Raw genomic sequence first — 21992 nt, forward strand, 5'->3', positions numbered from 1 at the left:
AGGATCCAGGGATTCTGCTCTTGCATGCTACAGAGTTCTAGAACCAGTCCAATTTTGCAGTGTCTTCCTCCTGTTAGCTGTAGTTACACCTCACAACTGTTTCTCCTAAGCAGGTAGCAGACAATCTGATGGCAACAATAAGAGTGGCAGAATGAGGCTGAGTACATAAGAATAGAGCAACTGTCTCATTCTCTTTCTCTGACAACTAGAGGTTTGCTCAGAAGAAAAGTTTTCGACCTAGGTGATACTGAATTTCACTTTTCCTACTAAATTACCATCTCTTCACTCAACTTCTAATGTACTCAGAACACTACTACTACTACTACTTTTACCACATTTCCCCCAAGTACTTCAAGGAACCAAGTGCGTACCTACATAGCGTTCCACATCCATGACAGAAAAAGTAGGTGGAGGGAGCCTGAGTCCTAGGTCATCTAATTTGGGGACCATAATAGGAACTTCAAATCCGTGTTTCTCCAGGTATCTTTGTGTCAGCTGGCTGCCATGCATCTTTACAATGATTTCATCGGCACTAAGGAAAACACAAGGGTAAACAGTCATCTTTGTTGGTAAATTCATTAAAAAAAAAAATAGTCTGGGAATGAGTTAACTCATATACTCATATACTGCATCACTGTCTATATCAGCAGTTCTCAACCAATCAAACCCAATTCTCTTTTTTAGAACAAATGTTTTATCAAGTCCTTTTTACTATTCTAAAGTAAAAGTCATAAATAATTACCTCAATATGTATCATTGAAAAATATGAATACCTAAAATTAGTTTATAGCAAAATACATATTCGATACGTAAATGTTTCAGTAAACTACACAAGGAGAGATAATATAGTAATAGGATGATTACAACTTCTTGTAATGAGTAACCGAATTTAAGAGAAGTAACTAGATCAGAAGCCACTAAAAACAAGCTGTGTAGGAAATCAGGAGAGTGAAAGGTAAGGGGGCACCTTAGGAAAAAAGCTGGTGTCAAGATAAGTAAAACAGATAAGATTCTATCCAGCTGTAAAATTCTACACAAGTATTTGTTAGACATTTCAAAGCCGCATGGACATAGAACAATTCACTGTTGTCCCACACCATGGAGAATGACTAGCTCCCATGGTTCCCTCCCATGGTTCCCGTCCACCAAGATAAAGGTCGAAAAGGAACTCCTGATCTATCTGTTATAACCAGTATGTCATAAGTTACAGTAAGTGGTCACCCAAGCCACTAAAAAGCATGCTGAACCCCAGCTGCCCGCTCTCATGAGTAACACGTCATGACCATCACATTTAAGAGTGGTTTGTCCCTTTCCAATGTTCTCTAACCATAAATCAAAGATCTCTTTAAATGAGGATGTCCTAGACTTAATCTTCCAATTGCCCCCAGAATGCAGCTGTTAATACATTCAAATAAGTACAAGAGCTGCTTTACAGGCTACAACAGTCCTTTCCATTGACCTTAACTGTATTCACGTCACCTGCAGCCTGGGAATCAAGGAGAAGACAAGAAGTACGGGTTCTCTGAATTACTGGGCTCTAATCTGTCCACCCTCTCAGTAAGAAAAGGGCAGTCGGCAGCTCCCTAAAATGAGACAGACTTGTTCTGGATAGTCTTATATTTGAAAGACTTAGATCTCCTTCATCTGACTCACTGTGTTCTGTGCTGCCTTTTAGTTCCCCCACAAGCATCTAACATTTCCTCTTTCCCCAACCTCTGAGAATCAAACAATTCCTTCAACTCCAATCTGAGGGATAATTTCCAGTCACTTGTACTTTCTGATCTTCAGTGTTTGGTGTTTTACTTCCCCTGTCGATCAAAAACCTGTAAGTACAAGTGCTTAAAAATACATGCACACCGTTATTTTCAAGGGAAAAAAACTGGAGACAACCTAAACATATATCAGGGAGGGATGATTAAGTGGATTACGGTGAGTATACCTGACTGCGTACTACACCGCAGTCAAGGAGAGGGGTAAAGCTTTGTAAATGGGGGAAAAATACCGATGAAATAGGTATTTCATATGCATAATAAACCCCATTTTATTTTTTAAAAACTAGATGCATGTATATATACACACATACATAGACATAAATATTTTACATGTAATTATTTATGTAGGAAAATGTCTCAAAAGGCCCACACTAAGTTTTAAAATGGGGGAGAGGGAGGTAAGATAACCCATGCACTATATTTTATATACTTCTGTGTTAATCACATCAAGTATGTGTAATTTGATTAATTATCATCTCTACATATGGTTTTTGAATGATGTTAAGGTTTATGGAGTTAAAATAAAACCAAAAACCTTTAATTAATGGTAATAATCATTTAGACATTTGTGACCATCTCTGTAACTGCTCTTACTTGTTACCACTTTGGCACAGAAGCCACAGGCATCACTAGGTCAGGATTTTTAACACTGTTCTTTTGGGTCACAAGCCTATTTGAAAAGAGTAAAAGCTTTGGCTCCGCTTCCTGAAATATGCACATTCATATATTGACACTAAACTATTTACATAGCTTCAAGAAACTCACAAGCCTCTCCGAAGCCTATTCTAGACCCAGGCTGAAAACTCTGGCCCTAGCTCCAAACCAATCAAGGAAAACAAACATTCGCCCAACCACTCTGAAACTGGTAAGAGAGAGTATTTGAGACGAACGCCTTCACTATCACAAAAGGCATGTGGAAACCACTGTGGAGAGCTCAGCAGACCTGAGGGAGCCAACACTGGGTGCGTATCAATTACACATTTCTGTTTAAGGATTAAACGAGGGAAAGGGAGAGACAAGAATGTTAAAGACTGTGAAGAAATAGCACAGGTTTTACAGTTACAGGACCTGAAATAATTCTGTAATAGGCTGCACGTGATGTTGAGATTTAAATTTAAATTGTGCTTTCCCTCCTTAACAAGTCTGGATATGATCTCTCTCATGTAAAAGGCTATTAAGCATTATCACTTTAAATAGATGTCAGGCAGCAAGCGGGAAATGATTTAAATTAGCATGATTAAATGCTGTGCAATACTTTTGACGCTCCCTGAGCCACAGATAAGTCAAACACTTTCCATTATCTTTTAAAAATCAAAAAGCCCAGTCCTGCTGCCACCAGAGAGGCTGAGCAATGGTTATGGGTACCCCTGCCAGACCTAGGGTAGAGAGATAAGAAAACAACACAAGAAAAACACAGAGTTTGACAATCAGAACAGGGGAGGACAAGCAGCAACTTCCCATCATGAAGAATCCGGTACCGGGAACAACTGCCTTAAATCAGTGTATTTCAAATTTTCTGGACAGAGATCAGCAGTTCATGTATTTGTACAAGGTGCCCCAGTACACACAGGTAACACGATATAGTTCCATGAAACCTTGCTTATTTACTCATTACTTATATAAATGCGCCAATATTTTCTATTTCATTAATAAAAAAATAAAAGGTAAAACGCTGAGAATGGGCTGCAACCTGAAGTCTGAAAACATTGCTTTAGATAATGCCACTGCGTGAGATAACAGTCTCAAGTTTTCTTTGGCAAGAACAAGTTTCCATACCTTGGGAAGACTCGAGAACGTAACTCCTTCACAAAAGTTCTAGTCCCAGCTTGCACTGGTTTGGTGCCATCATCAATTTCTGTGTAGTCGTGCCTGTGCCAATTCCTCCGTTTTTTCACTGGGTTTTTAGAAGTTTTAAAAAAGAGAACAGTTGTGATAACCAGTGATACCATGTACTTTCTAAAAGGTACATTCTATATGATAAGAAATAGCAATTATGAGTACAATAAAAAACACTCCCTTTTGAATGCATTTCCAAGCTGAAGAGTATAAATTTTACTTTGTGTAATGCCACAATTATAGGTAACTGACTGTGGATTTTAAAAAGTCTATGCTAAATCTATGTTAACGAACTAGAATTTAAATAAAATTTTGAAGAGAGCACAAAATTTGTTTTTAAAAGTCTACTCTTTATTTCAAAAAAATTTAAATCGACAAATGCAAATTAGCAGATGGAGCCCATTTTAATATCCACACTGACACATACAATAAAATAACACAATTACTTTAAATCATGACTTTCACAAGACCATGAAGTGACAGTATGATTTTTATTGATCATCCAAGTCATGGATCCCACATCAGAAATCTCTTTTAACAGCAACAGTTCCCTTCTCTTTTATGTCAAGATCTGGTCCCAAAATAAGCATGCTTACACTGCCACAAAAGAAGAGCAGGTGGCTGCAGCATAGCTAAAGAAGATAAATGACAGAACAAGTAACTTTACGATGAGTCCTAATGCTCAGACCCTGTAATTCTACAGCTCTGGGCAACCAAGGTCTTGAAGAGAGTCCTGGCAATCAAAATCAGGAGACTTGGACTGGACTCCCAGTTCAGCCATAACTTATTCCGCAACTGTGGGCAAGTCATGTGACAAGACTGGGTCCACTTTCCTCAAATGGAATGAAGGGAGGAGTGCTGTGTTTCTCTTCTTCTTCTTCTTTTTTTTTCTTGGAGTGCTGTATTTCAAACCATGTTGATGAATCCCTTAGTAAAGGGGAAGATGGGGAAGAGACCAAGACAGAAACTGTGGACCTCATTCTGCTTTCGACCAGGGCGACACCACCTACAGCCCATTTGTGTGCTAGAAATGTAAGATGTCTAAATTTTATATTCTTTTTTAAGTTTGAAAATCACTCTTACAGGGCACCTGGGTGGCTCAATTGGTTAAGTCACTATCTTCAGCTCAGGTCATGATCCCAGGGTGCTGGGATGGAGTTCTGGTCAGTGTCCTTGCTCGGCAGGAAGCCCGCCTCTCCCTCTGCCACTCCCCCTGCTTGTGCTCTCTCCTCTCTCCCTCTTTCCCTCTCTGACAAATAAATAAAATACTTAAAAAGAAAAAAGAAAATCACTCTTAAGACTAAAATTTTCATGACTCTAGGAAATGTACTAAAGTCTACAACCAGCTGAGAATGTATCAAAAAATAAATAAATAAAATGGACAGATACAAGACTTTGTAGTGAAGCAAGTAGTATAAAATATTAATAGTGGAGCCTACATGGTGAGTTTGGAAGTACTCCCGACAAAATTCTTTCAACCTCTCCCGTATGTTTCAATGTTTTCCTAATAAAACATGGAGCCAGGGGAACTCTATGAGTCTAAGTTATTCCAAACCTTCACCCTAAAAGATCATAATAAATTAATACTGGATCCTCATCTGGATAAGAAGTCACACTAAATAACCAATAAGGGAGGAAATTGGGCTTATTCATTTCTGAGGGTTTAAAACAAGATTCTCAAGTAATTCATGGCAGTCAAACCCTCAATACAGAAAACAGTAAATCCCATTTTTTAAAAGTCTCATGAGAAAAATAGTATCATAAAGCAACCTTCCTAGAAAATGCCATTAAGGCATCCTTCGTGTGTTATTTTTTCTCATTTAAAATCACTTATAAAATTCAAGGGTGTTTCATTCCAGGCTTCTGTTCTACAAATATATAGATACATTACCCCATTTTATTTTCAACTGGGATCATGATGTTCATTCTGCTTACCTTTCTTATTCTATCATGAGCATTTTTCTCCTTATTAAATATTCAAAAGCAATTTAAAAGCAGCCTAGAATTTTAAGACATAGATATAGATGCATCACTTTATAATCCTTTTTCGACTCTTAAGCACTTAGCTCATTCTGAATCTTTCTTCAAACAAAATTGAGATTAATATTCATATACATAAATCTGTTTCCCTCATTAATTCCTCAGGAGAAATTCCTAGAAATGCCAGAAGACTCAATATTTTTAAGATATTTACTACATATTGCAAAACTGCCTCCAAAAAAGTGATAGGTAAATCACATTCTTACCAGTATACACAAGCAGCCTCTTTCGAAGCCCTGGGTCAACAGTGAGCATCACCATTTAAAAAAACAAAAAAAGAGGGGTGTCTGGGTGGCTTAGTTGGTTGAGCATCTGATTCTTTATTTCAGCTCAGGTCATGATCCAGGGGTCTTGGGATGGAGCCCTGCATCAGGCTCCCCGCTCAGCAGGGAGGTGTGCTTGCCTCCCTCTCCCTCAGCCCCTGCCCTCACTAGCACATGCTTGCTCTCTCTCTCAAATATATACATACATCATTAAAAAATAAAATTTAATTTAAATTTGAATTTAAATTAAAAAAAAGACAAAGTTACCCATTTGATAGGTAAACTACAGTATTATAGTGTTTTAATTTTCATTTTGGCAGAACAGATTAGAGTTAGAATAGATCTGGGATTGGACAGCTATCGGCTCAAACTCCAACTCCACCAAATAACTACACAAAAGAGCTAGTTCAATCATTTTTCTCCCCTCAACATGTCACAAATATCGAAGGAAATAACATAAGTCAAGTACTTCTTAGCATAGTTCCTAGGGCATCCAATAAGCTGCCAATTACTTGCCTTTCCTTTTAAATGAGCAGATCTGCACAATGTTGACAGAGATGCTACAACTGTCTTGTTAGACCAACATGCTTAACACATAAAATCAGCCACTGCAAGAAGGTGACTGAATTTCTTAAAGGAAGGAATATTCTGGTAGCCATCACAGGGAGAGAAAATTTTGAGTTTAGACTCCATGTGCCTGAGAAACACTGAGATATGTAAGTCTGGGGCTTTTTTGATATTTGACCTTAAATTAAATTCTTAACTCCCATTAAAAGGGTCAAATCTAAATTCACCATACCAAGTGACTATTACACTGTCTGAACAGTATCTACAATAAGGATTCCTGGGGAACTCTGAGAGAACAGGAAGCCCTGGGTGGCAAATGAGAGAGGCTCAACAGCAGAGGGAAAGGGGCCAAAAGGAATGACCGAAGTTAAGGGTATAGGGTGAAAGGGAGGGAAGGTGAGCCTTAAATTAAGATAGAACAAATTACTGGATCTTGGACATTTTCCCTGTGGGTATTTAGTGCTGGACTTTTGCCCAGAAGATAACCAATTCCTGATCTTTTGTGATTCAAGCATGAGAAGAATACGAAGGGCCACGCAACAGTCCAGCTTCTCTCTGAAGCATCATTATGCAAAGTGCAGGTCATGATCCATTATGGATTATGAAATCAATTTAGTGAGCATGACAAGCTTTTTAAAAAAATTAAATCATATAGAAAAAACAGAAAGCAGAATGCATCACGTATCATAGTGTTTTAAACACAACACTGTTCCATCTCATTGTAACCCACTTAATATTTCATTGAAATTAAATTCAAATTATTTCATTTGGAAATTATATAAATTCTAAACTAAAAGTGTTATAAATTTTAGTTCTGTTTCCTTTCTTGAGGTAACAACCCAGTACTATTTATTTCCTCCAAGAATTATACTTGGTCAATAATCATTCCAAGTTGTATACCACATACTTCACTGCTACACAAAATAAGAAGCTTTAAAAACATTTATGACAATAAACTGGCCAATTACACAAAAAATTCTACCAATTTGCTAACCTCAAATTTTACACTGTGTAATAAAATGGATAATGTATATTTTAATATTTTATGAAATTTAATGTAATATTTTGATGTATTCTTACAGCCTGAATTTCTAAATCTCTTACAAAGATATTAAATTATTAATTCTAACAGATAAAATGGAAAAAAAATACTGTCATCTTTTTTTCTCTTTAAAGATTTATTTATTTTAGAGAGAGAGTGCGAGAAAAAGCAAGCGTGTGTGAGTGGGGACAGGGACAGGAGGAGAGGGAGAGGGAGAGAATCTCAAGCAGACCCCCCACACAAGGAGCCTGGCGTGGGACTTGGTCCCACGACCCCAAGATCACCTCTGAGCTGAAATCAAGAGTACAGGCCAGGAAGTTCATGTGCTCTCTGGGGTGTACCAATATCACACATAAAACGATATTTAACTCAGGCAGGAAAGTGTAGGCAGACACTTGCTCAGGCCTCTGCCTTCCTCAGAATGGGACTGGGTCAGGGGTGTTGTCTCAAGTTGGGCAGGACTCTAGGCCACACTCAAACTGAAGACCAAAATCAGAAAACAGAATAACATTTCAGCATTTTGATACCCAAATCTCCCAAAAATATAATGCATGTGTGTGCATTAAAGTCTTATCCTGTACACTGTCCCAATTACTACTGAAAGGCTTTTTTTTTTTTCCAATTTATAAAGAGACAAAAACATTTGAAATCAGTTTCCAAAATCAGAAAACTTTACTTTTCCACACTTCTCAAACTGAAAGCACTGAATACATGCCCTTAAGTTTGGGGGTTTTGCCCTTGCAATTAAGAACGACGGTATTTTGGGGGCACCTGGGTGGCTTTGCCGGTTAAGCAGTTAAACGTCTAACTCCTGATTTTGGCTCAGGGTAATCTTGGGGTCGTGGGATCAAGCCCCACATCAGGCTCCATGCTCAGTGGGGAGTCTGCTTGAGATTCTTTCCCTCTCCCTCTCCGTCTCCTTCTGTCCTGCCCCCCATTCACACACACTCATTTTTTCTCTCTCTCTAAAATAAATAAATCTTTAAAGGGGAAAAAAAATGACAGTATTTTTTTCAATTTATCTTCTTGATTTATCAAATGTTATTCAGCAATTCAGACAGAAATTGCATTCTCATGGGGCTCCTGGGTGGCTCAGTGCATTAAAGCCTCTGCCTTCAGCTCAGGTCATGATCTCAGGGTTCTGGGATCGAGCCCCACATCGGGCTCTTTGCTCAGCTGGGAGCCTGCTTTCCCCTCTCTCTCTGCCTGCCTCTCTGCCTACTTGTGATCTCTCTCTCTGTCAAATAAGTAAATAAAAATATTTTTTAAAAAATTTATTTAAAAAAAAAGAAACTGTATTCTCAGTATCTTCAGAAAAATATTCCCTATAGTTCTTGGTGGGTGTAACATAACTAGTCAAAGTATTATTAAAATATTGTCATGTACACATTAAATTCTAAACTTCAGTTTTTATTTAAGTTTCTAGTACTTACTCAAGGAGGAGCCATGTAGAACGGCACAGTTGGGACAGTGATAAAGGTCAATGTCAACAGCATGATGTTCTTCTACACCAACACAGCTAGATAAAGAAAAATAGAGTCAATATGTAAATAAGCTGAAAATCTTTACTTAACTACAGCAGATGGTTAGAATTTAGCTGGGAAGTGTACAACAACCTCACCAACAAATTCTGTAGATTACAGAAACATATGCAAAGATAAATTTTATTCTCCTCCCTATATACTTGCTAAATAATTATGGGGCAGAATATGCCCAAATACATGGAAAGTGATTCACATTTATCAACAGTAGAGACATCAGAAGTAATTAGAAGCCATAAGACCCTCAACCATTATGAAAATGCCACCTAGTGTGGACTCATTGTTTGTATTCCCCCAAATTCACATTTGAAGCTGTAACCCCATCAGGGTATTTGGAGATAGGGCCCTATGGGATTAATTAAGACTGAATGAGGTCATAAAGGTAGGGCCTTGATAAAACAGGATTAGTGTTCTTAGAAGAGACACCGGGGGCACCTGGGTGGTACGGTCAGGTAAGCATCCAACTCTTGGTTTTGGCTCAGGTCATGATCTCAGGGTGGTGATCTTGGGGTCACAAGATCAAGCCCTGAGAAAAGTCCCACATCAAGCCTCCAGGGGAGCCCCCCATTAGGCTCCATGCTCAGCATGGAGTCTGCTTGAGATTCTCTCTGCCCCTCTCTGTCCCTCAAACAGACAATAAATTCTAAAATAAAGAAAAGAAGAGGAGACACCAGAGAGCTCTCGTGATCTCTCTCCTTTCTCTCCCTTCCTTCCCACCCCATACCCCATCCCAGCATTCTATTAACGCAGCATTCAGTATTCAGTTAAAATATGTTTCAAGAAGGAGAGGGGAGAAGTATTTGTAGTCAACCAAAAACTGAGAGTTCACCTCCAGCTAACCCACAGTAAAGGACATGCAAAGGACATATTGCTGGCCAAAGGAAGATGATCACAGAGAGGTCTGATGCAAGAAAAAAATAAAAAGCTTAAAAAAGTAATAATAAATATATGGGTAAATTTACATGGATATTCCCTACATAAAACAATGTCATGTGAGATTTAAAAATACACAAAGAACTAAAACACATGACAACAGCAGCATCTGAGTTAGAAGAGAACAAATGGAGTTACGGGTTTCTACCGGAAAGATGATGATTAACACTGGACTTCAGTAGTGAGAATGCCTCCTAGACTCTCTCAGGAGACAACTGAAAAAAGGGAAATAGAAAGTGTAATTTCCATACTATTAACAGTGGGGGGGACAAAGAATTTATTTTAAAAATCAATTCAAAAAAAGGAGGGGAGAAAAAAAGAAGAAAAAATGGAGAGACTAAAATAAAATGGAAGTATAAATTCAAATATATAAGTACCGTAATTATACCATATGCAAACTGATTAACCTGTTCCAAATAAGACAAAGATCACCCGGCTGGACTTAAACACTACAATTCACTAGTTATAGGAGACACACATAACACAAGGAACCAGAAGGACTGTAAATAATAGGATGGGTAATTTTTTAAAAATAGTATTAAAAAGTAGTAATTATAGAGTAATTTTTTTTAAAAAGTACAGGTATGTTAAGATTAAGCAACAGAAAATCAAAGTAAAAAATATGAGATAGACACACACAATTTAAAGATTTGATTTCCCAGGAAGATGTAACAGGAAGGACCGCATGGGACATTTTGACAACTCTCTCAGTATCTGACAGAATAAAGCAGGTAAAACAAAAATCTATGAAATATATAAGATGTGAACTTCAGGATTAAAAAGCATGGCCTAGGAACACATGGGTGGCTGTTTGTTGAGTGTCCAAATGCTGGTTTCAGTTCAGGTCACGATCTCATGGGTCATGGCACTGGGCTCCTGTGTTGAGCTCCAGACCTCAGCACAAGAGCTCCACACTCAGGGAAGAGCCTGCTTGAAGATATTCGCCCTTTGCCTCTCCCTAACTCTCATGCGCTCTGTCTCCCACTCTCTCTCACATACATAAACCTTAAAAAAAAATAATAATAATAAATATGGGATGCCTGGGAGGCTCAGTGGGCTAAAGCCTCTGCCTTCAGCTCAGGTCATGATCCTAGGGTCCTGGGATCGAATCCCGCATGGGGATCTCTGCTCAGTGGGGAGCCTGCTTCCTCCTTTCTCTCTGCCTGCCTCTCTGCCTACTTGTGATCTCCGTGTGTCAAATAAATAAAAATCTTAAATAAATAATAAAAATTAAAATTAAAAACATGATCTATCCCATAGATATTTATGGGATAATACACCCGACATCTATAGAACACACATTCTTTCCAGCATACATCAACCATTCATAACAAGCGACAGCACACTGAGCCACAGTCAAAATCTGAAAATCCGAAAATTTAAAAAAGTCTGAAATCTGGAACACTCTAGCCACAGTTCAATTAAGACAGAAATTAATGACAAAAAAGTTAAATGGAATCTTCATGTATTTAAAATTAAGAAACAAACTGCTAAATAACCCATGGGTCAACAGATAAATCATAATGAAACACGGAAAATTATCTAGAAATGAACACTAATAAAAACGCTGCATAACAAAACTTGTGGAAGCAGAACTTACGAACAGAAATGCACAGCTTTAAACACACGTATTGGGGGAAAAAGCTGAAATCAATAAGCTAATAAGCAGCTACCTAAAGAAGTGAAAAAGAACAGCAAAATAAACCTTAAAAACACAGAATGAATAAAAAAGCAGAACTGATGATACAGAAAATGAACCATGCAACAGAGCATCAAAGCCAAAAATTGTTTGAAAACATAAAGTTGGCAAACCTCTCTGGCGAACTGAAGAGATAAGACAAGAATAACCAATACTGGGAACGAAAAGAGGTACAGAACTATAGATTCTAAGACATTAAAGGTAAAAGAGTATTATGAACAATCTTACGCTAAGTGACTAGAAAATATAGATAAAATAGGCAAACCTGAATCACAAAAAACAGAGTATCTGAACACTCCTGGGATTGTTACTTTGTAATTTTTAAAAATTGTCCTCCCAATACACACAAATATCCCAGTTCCAAATATACCCAAGAAGTAATTCCAATACTATATAAAACTTGCACCAGAGAATAGAAAAAAAAAAAGACTTATTCCCCAACTCATTTTAGTGTAGCACAGCCTGATACTAAAACTTACAAAGAATTATATAAGAAAGGAAAATTAAAAACCACTCTCATTTATGAGCAAAAATGCAAATACCAAGTTTGGTCTATCTCAGGAATCCAAGGTGGTTTTAACTCTAAAAATTTTAATCAGTGAAATTTGCTACATTGACATTAAAAGAAAAAGTCTTGTGACCACTTAAAAAGATACAGGACAGGTACTTGACAAAACATTTACTTATGATTAAAAGGCGAATAAAACCTCTTAGAAAAATAAGACTAGGAAGCCTGCTGATTCACAGACTTGTGCTCCTGAGGCAAATAATACATTAGATGTTAATAAAAAAATAATAATAAATTAAAAAAAAATAAATACTAGGGCAGCTCCATAATCCATTAAAGGGTGCTTCCAAAAAATCCTGCAAATGACATGACATTGGTCTCTCTGAGATTAAGAACAAAAGAAGAATGTCTGATGTTACCAGTTTTATTGAACATTAGCTGGTGTGGTAAAATAAGAAAAAGATTTAAAAGGTATAGGAACTAGAAAAGAAAAAAAAAAGCAGTCATTTGCAACTATTACACCTATATCTGCAGAAAACTCAAAAGGATCTATAGATAGGGGCGCCTGGGTGGCTCAGTGGGTTAAAGCCTCTGCCTTCGGCTCAGGTCATGATCCCAGGGTCCTGGGATCAAGCCCCACATCGGGCTCTCTGCTCCGCAGGGAGCCTGCTTCCTCCTCTCTCTCACTCTCTGCCTGCCTCTCTGCCTACTTGTGATCTCTGTCTGTCAAATAAATAAATAAAAAAGATATTAAAAGGATCTATAGATAAATGATAATCAATAAAAAGGTTGCTACATAGAGTATCAGCACATAAAAATCACATTTCCCTATATAAACAATATAAAGCTAAACAACGAAATAAAACACCATGTATACCTGGATAAAAATTGTCAAGGGGTCCCTTGGTAGCTCAGTCAGTCTTGATTTCGGCTCATGTCATAGTCTCAGGGTCGTGAGAACAAACCCCACATCAGGATCTGTGCTCAGCATGGAGTCTGCTTGAGACTCTCCCTCTCCACCCCTACCCTGCTCTTCCCTGGACTAGTGCTCAATAAATAAACAAATAGATAAAATCTTTTTAAAATGTCAAGTACACTGGAAGTGAACAAAAACTAGCAAAGACCTCTTTAAGGAAAATTTAAAACATTACTAAGTGATTTTAAAGAAGATATAAATGAATGAAGATATACATCATAGTCATGGATTTGAAGTTCAATAATGTAAAAATATTAATTCTCTGTAAAGTGATTCACAGTTTCAATTTAACCCCAATCAAAATCTAAGGAACCTGATAGCTGATTCTAAAACTGATATGGAAATATAAAGAGCCAATAATACATAAGGCAATCCTACATATACTCTACCAGGTATCAGGATTTATGTGAAAGTTATAGGAAGTGGGGCACCTGGGTGGCTCAGTGGGTTAAAGCCGCTGCCTTTAGCTCAGGTCATGATCCTAGGAACACATGGGTGGCTGTTTGTTGAGTGTCCAAATGCTGGTTTCAGTTCAGGTCACGATCTCATGGGTCATGGCACTGGGCTCCTGTGTTGAGCTCCAGGTGGCTCAGTGGGTGGCTCAGTGGGTTAAAGCCGCTGCCTTTAGCTCAGGTCATGATCTCAGGGTCCTGGAATCGAGCCCCGCATCGGGCTCTCTGCTCAGCGGGGAGACTGCTTCCTCCTTTCTCTCTCTGCCTGCCTCTCTTGCCTACTTGTGATCTCTGTCTGTCAAATAAATAAATAAGATCTTTAAAAAGAAAAGAAAAGAAAAGAAAAGAAGTTACAGGAATTAAGGTACTGTGGAAAAGAGGCATGAACTCAAAAACAGTCTCATGCCCATACGGACACTTATATGTTACACAGAAGCCACGGCAGAGCAGGCAGCAAGGACAGATTTGTCAATGTAAGGGTCTGAGACTTTTATCCATCTGTATGAAGAAAAAAATGAAATTAGGCACCTAATTCCCAACATTAAAATTTAATGCAAAGTAGATCAGAAACCTTAAAAACACAAGAAAGAAAAACTAAAAAGGCTGTGATAAGAGAGTATGAAACTAGCAGTGTTTGGCTGGCTCAGTCAGTTGAACATCTGACTCTGTCTCGACTAACGTCTGGATCACACGGTTACAAGTTCGAACCCAGAGCTGGACTATGAGCTGCGTGTGGAGCCTACTTAAAAAAAGAAAAAAGAAAAAAAAAGATAATACGAAAATACCCTTATGACTTTTGTACTGGGAAGGGCTATCTTACTCAGAATATAAAATGCCCTGTCCATAAGGTGGGAAAACCCCCCAGTAATTTCAATCATACCAAAATAAAACTGTTCACTAAAATAAAGAATAAAAGGATAAAGCAGAATGGAAGAAGACATTATAGTACAGATCACCACTAAAGGAACTATATCTAGAATATAATAAATTCATACAAATAAGAAGAAAAAAAAACAATAGAAAAAATGGCCAAAGATTTGAAGAGGCACATCATAAAAGGAAATCCAAGTGGCTAACATACACATGGTGAAATGTGCAACCTCATTAACAACTGAGGGAAATACAAATTAAAATTGTAATATAATACCACAATACACCCACCAGACTGGCTAATACTAGAAAGTCTGACGGGACCAAATGTTGAAGACGATGTGGAGCAGTGGAAACTTTTCATGCACTGCAGGCTGGAGTAAATCTAGTACAGCCATTCGGGAAAACACAGCTGCAACAAAACTAAAGAACTGTATTCTCTGACCAAGCAATTTCTCTCTAGGTAAATGTATCTTAGAGAATCTCACACACATGTGCACCAGGATACTTACTGAAACAGAAATGGTTACAGAATCATTATTTGTAATAGTCAATAGTAAAATGAATGAACTGTAGTATATTCTCAAAGTTATAGTGTATACAGATTAAAAAAATGAAAGAACTATAGCCCCATGCAATATCTGAACAAATTCTGTGAGTGATCCGTGTGTTAAAAAGAGAGAGAGAGAGAATACATACAGTGTATTCTACTCATGAAGATCAAAATCAGGCAAAGCTATACTAGAGAGCTTAGAGATTAAACTAAAAAGGAAAGCAAGAAAGAGAGAAATCATAATAATAGGATCACGGTTTCCCCTAGGGAGCTGCACTCTGGAAAGGTGTGTCTTGGGGTCCTGGGTGGTTGTTATGTTTTCTAATTATTCATTAAACTGACGATTTAGGTTTAGACTTGTTTTTGTGTTATTTTAAGCAACCAAAACTTTAATTAAAATGTAGCAATTGAACAACTATAACAAAATACCCCCCCAAAAAATCTTAGAGGTATCTGGATATCCCAAAACAAAACTACTTTCTTGTGTGAACTCCATCCCAAAGATCTGCTACCATACAGTCTTTAAGAATCTGAGTAGAACTCACTGCAATCAAGACTAAAAAGTCAAAACCAGCCATCAAAAATAACATGACATTGCCATTCAAACATTCAATCTGTGTAACTGAATCCTATAAACACAATTCACTTTTGAGTAGAACTGAAACTTGCTTTATTTGTCCAATTTAAATTTATTTCATTTATTTCCACAGAAAGCAAAAGGTGAATATACTGCTTAAAAAGATTTTTTAGGCGCGCTTGGGTGGCTCAGTGGGTTAAAGCCTCTGCCTTTGGCTCAGGTCATGATCCCAGAGCCCTTGGATCAAGCCCCAAATCAGGGTCTCTGCTCAGCAGGGAACCTGCTTCCCCCTCTCTCTCTGCCTGCCTCTCTGCCTATTTGTGATCTCTGTCTCTCAAATAAATAAATAAAATTTTTTTAAAAATAGATTTTTTAACAAAATTTTTAAAAGATTTTACTTATCTGAAACAGACTGAATGAGAGACAGAGGCAGAAGAAGAGGAAGAGGCAGACTCCCCACCACTGGGAATCTGAACCAGGCACCATCCCGAGATTCCAAGATCATGACCTGAGCCCAAAGCAGGCACTTAACCGAATGAGCCACCCAAGTGCCCTAAAAAGCTTTTTTTATTTATTTTTTTTAAACTGAAAGGCTACCAATTTCCAATCCAATAAAATAAACCCTAGGCAAAATTCTCTACACATTTATGTACCATGTCCTGGGCCCACAGTTTCTTACACCAAAAGGGTTTCTAACAACCCAAAGAAAAGGTTAATAATCATTAGATAGGGGATCCAAGCTTCCAAATTTCAAAACTTAAAGTACAAAACTACAGTAATCAAGATTGTGAGGTACTAGCATAAGAAGAGATATACAGAATGCAACAGAATTGAGAACCCAGAAATAAACCCTCACATTTAGGATCGACTGATTTTCCACGAAAATGCCAAGACCATTCAATGAGGAAAGAAGTCTTTCCGACAAATAGCCCTGAGACAAACACACATGCAAAAGACAGCACTGGAACTCCTACCATACACATATACAAAAAGTAACTCAGATAGATCATATACCTAAGAACTAAGAAAGAACCAAAACTATAAAACTCTTATATTAAGTGGAGGAGTAAATCTCTGTGGCCTTGAATTAGCATCCAACCTCAAACACACAGGTACAAAGAAAAAAATTAATGAACTGGACATCACACTATTGCCTCTGGTTTCTGTTTTCTCAGCTAACCTGGTGCGAGAACATGAGCTGAATGTGGTAAGTGTGAGAAAAGAAAGGTGTGAGGAGTGAGGAGTTAGGAAAGAAAGTATAAAATCATTGATCTGAAGAATGAAAGACCCAGAAACACAGTAACATGGCCAGGCTCAGAGTCCACCTGAGGTCTGTGACCATAAATTCCAACTGAAACCACTTCTGCACATAAAAATGTAACATTTTTTTCTGCCATGTTCAACACAGGCCCAAGGGAGCAGGATGGGTCTGTCCGGAGTTGGGGTTTTATGGACAAAGACCAGAAAGAGAGTTGAGGATCCTTACAGAGAAGTTAATATAATGATGGACCCTGTGATCCAAGCTGCTGGATGGAAGGGGCATAAAGACAGAAGAAGGTAGTGAGAAAACGGTGAAATGGTCTGCGGGATCTCAATGCATCCCTATCCCTGACTCAGTGGAGGCCTCGATCAAGTGATCTGTAAGGGATAGAGATTATGCCCAAATAGTGGGATGTTCAGAATCTGAAATATCTGAGGTAGTGTATTCTTTAACACTGATAAGGTTTAAGTGCAGTAACAGCAGGCTAAGATGGAAAAGTTCATGAGGAGAAAGTGAGATGTGTGAGGACTACCCTGTATCCAGTGAGAGTTCCAAACCAACCCTCTCTATCAAGTGAGGTTCATTAGATGTCAGTAGTAGGGGCTTCACTTCAACCAGAACAGAAACTCAAAGCCACAGAAGCCAACTTGACACTTCCAAAAACTCAGATTTGTCTCATCGTACCTTGACTATGGCCACATGTCTCATTCCTAAAAAAGTGACGGCTACACCAAATTAAGTAGGAAAACGATGTTAGATGTGTCCTGGAAAATCTAAACCAGCACAGAACATAAACTCAGCTACTCATAACTAAGATTCATAAATAAGGGTGATTTCCACAAGGCTCAGAGAAAAAAAAAGGAGGATAGGAACAATCAAATTAATTCAGGACACTTTGGGCAAAATTTAGCTAATAATACTTCTCAAAGGTCCCTGGTTCCTCTCTCCAGCTTCCACTCTTCATCCGCCATTCCCACAACAATATAATCTCTTATACTATAATGTTAGTGATGTCTTCAGGTTTTGACAATTATAACCACTGAAATGTTTAAAGTTACAGAATTTAATAGTAAATTTGATACATTTACTAATTTTTATAATAGTAAATTAATAAATTAGTAAATATTAAAAACATCTTAATATAATATGCAATTTTTAAAAATCAAATTAAACATAAAAATTAAGTGTTCCTAAACCAAGAAGTTTATTTCAGATCTTTGAAGAGCACCAAAGGGAATCACTACATACATTTCAGTTTCTCTCCCAGAGGGAGGGATAACTCACCCACCTCTTACCCACCGCTTAACCTCACCCTACATTAAAAGAATTCTAGAATCACTTTGGCTTTAATAGGTATGTTAAAAGCAAACACAGTAGAACACACAAAATGTAGAATTCTGAAAGCAAAATTTGTAAGAATCACTTTCAACCCTTTAGTCTCTCTCCCTCCACTTATTTCTCTTATAAAACTTGCCTTCATATACAAATCGCCCTACTTTTTCCTAACAGCAAAATGTTCAATGTTTATTAGACCAGTGTGTGTGTAAACACGTGTGTGTTGGGGGTGGTTTTCTATAGAGGTGACAATCTGACCTTTGCTGAATAGCTTCCATCTATAGAAGAACAACCCCACCGCCAAATGGTGAGTGGGACAGTGACAACTTTAGCACTTGCTATTTGTCTTAATCTTCTGAAATTGTTGCTTAGCTGGCCTTTTTCTTTCTTTCTTTCTTTTTTCTTTTTGGACACCTGACAAGAACAGAATGGAATTAATGACTAACCAGAATTCCGTAGGATCTGCCAAACATTCTCTTTTTTCCTCTTGGATAATGCTCCCATTTATTTATTTTCTCTCCTATTGTTGTTGAAAGGGTGGGTGGCCAAATTCTTTAAGATCTCACTGTCCTGTGGACTTCATTAGATATTCCTCTGGCTTCAAAATCTCTCCCCATTCTTCACCTAGCAATCCACACTACCTAGTCTTCAAACCCAACTCAAATTCCAAATTCCTCGCTGGATCACCCTCAGAAAGTCCTTTGACACTTTACTGATACACATTTCTACATATTGATACCGAGCTATTTTATTTTATTTTATTTTTTTTAAGATTTTATTTATTTATTCGACAGAGAGAGATTACAAGTAGGCAGAGAGGCAGGCAGAGAGAGAGGTGGAAGCAGGCTCCCTGCTGAGCAGAGAGCCCGATGCGGGACTCGATCCCAGGACCCCGAGATCACGACCCGAGCCAAAGGCAGCGGCTCAACCCACTGAGCCACCCAGGCGCCGCCCGAGCTATTTTATATACTCTATTTCCTGAACTGAGCTCAAGACTTCTCTCAGTACCAAATACAGCCTGCCCACGACACCATGATCCCAGTAAATTTCTACTGGTAACTGTGCAGAAAACCTATTTGAAAACCAATACATTTGTGGTAAAGCTACAGCAACTTTTATTTTTAAAGTCCATTCAGCTTAAATTTTTTTTTAAAGAATTTGGTATAGGAACTAAAGGCAAAAAGTGAGTAGTAAAAAGGGAAAGATCCTTCAACCCAAATATTAGTAGATTTCTCATCCATCCTTGGATGATAGAAAGATGTAGTAATGAAATTCATTCATTTAAAATTTTCCTTCCTTACAAAGTTTTTACCTAGGTATCCAAAGTCCACCTTCTTACCCAAACCACCGAACTACTGACTGCAACCTCCAAAGCCCCCACGTGAACCCCATCAAGGAGGCTAGAATGTGGCCTTTGAGGTGAATTACCTCCAGGAACATAGAGGATAGGTTTATAACCTGCTCTGTATTTCCTTTTATATTCTAATTCTGGAGTCAGTCTGGCTCTTGGGACAGCTACAAGCCAGGCAAGACCCACCCAGCCTAGTTCCTAGCCACACTTAATAAACAAGTGCAAACTAGCTCCAGTGAGATTTTGGAATTAGAAAGATTCGGTTTGATTTTTAGCTCTGGTAGTTTTGACTCTGAGCAAGTTTCTTCAACTCTCTGAGCACAAGTTCCCCTAGAATTAAACAGAACAATGTGTTTTAAGATGTAAGGCCTAGGGCTTAGCAAATAGTAAGCAATGCCATAGTACGTATTTTAAGTACTAACTGGGAGCCACTACTCTTGGGACGTTTCTATCAGATAGCAGTCATAGCTCACAGAGCTCTGGGCTTATTCATGAAGTTTGAGCCTAAGCAGGAAACTTGGCTGAATAGTTGCCTTCAGGATGGCTCTTCAGAACACACTTCAGATCAAATGGCCATTCTTAAAGAGAAGAAGAGAAAGATAATTTGTTTTCAATTTTTTATTAGCTCTGATGGCTGAGTTGTCTGGAGTCAAGCTTACTGGCCTATGCTGGAATCCTGGCTTCTCCACCCCTTAGCTGTGTGACTTTGGGCAACTTACTCTGCCTGGGGCTGTCTTATTTATAAAGATGGAGATAATGGTATTTGTCTCCCTTAAAGAGATAATAATAAAATTAAGCTAATATACATAAGATGCTTCAATAGAACCATGGAACAATAGTTTCACTGGTCCAGAAACCTTGTTTTGCTAACCAGCATTGACTTAATGGACTGAAGTTCCCACTAAGAGTACAAGGATGTCACAGGCATTTCCACTTTTAAATTACATTTCACGCAGTGTATTATCCCTGTGATACTTTATTACCAGATATCAGCTAAAGTGAATTTTTCCTTTACTATGAATTTTTATAATTTGTACATATGAAAATCAGCTGGTAATTTGTGATTAACTCTGAGGTTCTGAAAAAGCCCAACTTCTGTTATTTTCTTGCTGATATATAAAACTATTTTCATAAAATTAAGGGCTTTTCTTTTAAGTTGACCACGGCATATTTCAGCTTTTGTGAACATATTATTTTTGACACATTAAAGCTATTTATTGGTATATTATGTGCTTAACCATACTTAATGAGGGTTTGGAATGAAACACATACTCTGAACCAAATTCTTTCAGTTCATAATAATCTCGAAAAATCAGACACTTTTTCTGCCTCAAACAGCTGGCTGACACATCCAACTGCTCCGGGGCTTCTAACCTTCTCTCCGACCAGCTGAGTAGGAGCATGTATGTTACAAGGAATTGAACAAAGAACAGGAGAGAAAGATAAGGGGGTTGAAGAACCAACAGGTGAGCTCACTGGTACAAGACGTACCCCACCACTTAAAATCCAAACTTTCTGTAACAAGCTTCTAGCAAAACTTGTTCCAAGGTAAATTTGTGAAATAAACACACAAATACGTAAGTGAGGATACATTACACTGTTTGCTTCTTGAGTGCAGAAAACACGTTCTTTCTGCTCCTCACTGTGTGACATCTAAGTACAGAGCAGACAATGTAAACGATTTAAATGGATATTTACCAATAAGCACAAACAAATCGTTCTCTCATGAGGATAATAATTTTTTTTTAAAGATTTTATTTATTTGTCAGAGAGAGTGAGCACAAGCAGGGGAGGGGCAAGCAGAGGGAGAAGCAGGCTCCCCGCTTAGCACGGAGCCCAATGCAGGATTCAATCCCAGGACCCTGGGATGATGACCTGAGCCAAAGGCAGATGCTTAATGGACTGAGCCACCCAGGCGTCCCGAAGGTAATAATTTCTATTAGATTGTTCTAAAGAAAGGAAGGGTACTTTAAATTTCTGAATAACCGAAGACCCAATCATATTTACCTTTCATCATCCTGTGGTTATTCCATCAGCCATTCAACCTCTTAAGCTAATACTTGTACTTCTCTTTGGCAACCTACTTTCTGCCTGTCTAGCCATGTACAAGGCACATCTGCAGAGACTAAGGGAAGGCAAACAATGCCCAGTGGACATGCTATTTCACGGAGACAGACTGTACTTCTGTCCTTACCAGTGAAATGGCAAACAAATGCCATCCCAAAATGAATATGTGACACTTTAAGAACCCTGTAAATTACCTTGGGGGAGAAAAAACTTGCCATGTCGATAAAGGATAAACAGTAGCAATTTCATAATGGTTTGCTTGGCAATGATCTTAAGTTAATGAAAGAAGGAATTTAAAAGTATGTTATCAGTACATACACTACTGCCTTCATGTGTTTTGACAATAAAT

At 38.1% G+C, this 21992-nt stretch overlaps 1 protein-coding gene across 1 annotated transcript in view; it reads right to left on the reverse strand.

Annotated features, from left to right (window-relative positions):
* The window catches only part of KDM7A (lysine demethylase 7A), an 85681-nt gene that overhangs the window by 38206 nt on the left and 25483 nt on the right, over window positions 1-21992 (reverse strand). The window contains exons 2-4 of the mRNA XM_045063057.1: window positions 8954-9039; window positions 3549-3666; window positions 372-532 (exon numbers count right to left, since the gene is read on the reverse strand). Coding sequence (XP_044918992.1) covers window positions 372-532; window positions 3549-3666; window positions 8954-9039 — 365 coding nt within the window. The remainder of the gene's footprint in view (window positions 1-371; window positions 533-3548; window positions 3667-8953; window positions 9040-21992) is intronic.

The sequence above is a fragment of the Mustela putorius genome, unplaced genomic scaffold (genome assembly GCF_011764305.1).
Source record: "Mustela putorius furo isolate JIRA1106 unplaced genomic scaffold, ASM1176430v1.1 tig00003845_pilon_pilon_pilon, whole genome shotgun sequence".
In the NCBI taxonomy this organism is placed as follows: Eukaryota; Metazoa; Chordata; class Mammalia; order Carnivora; family Mustelidae; genus Mustela; species Mustela putorius.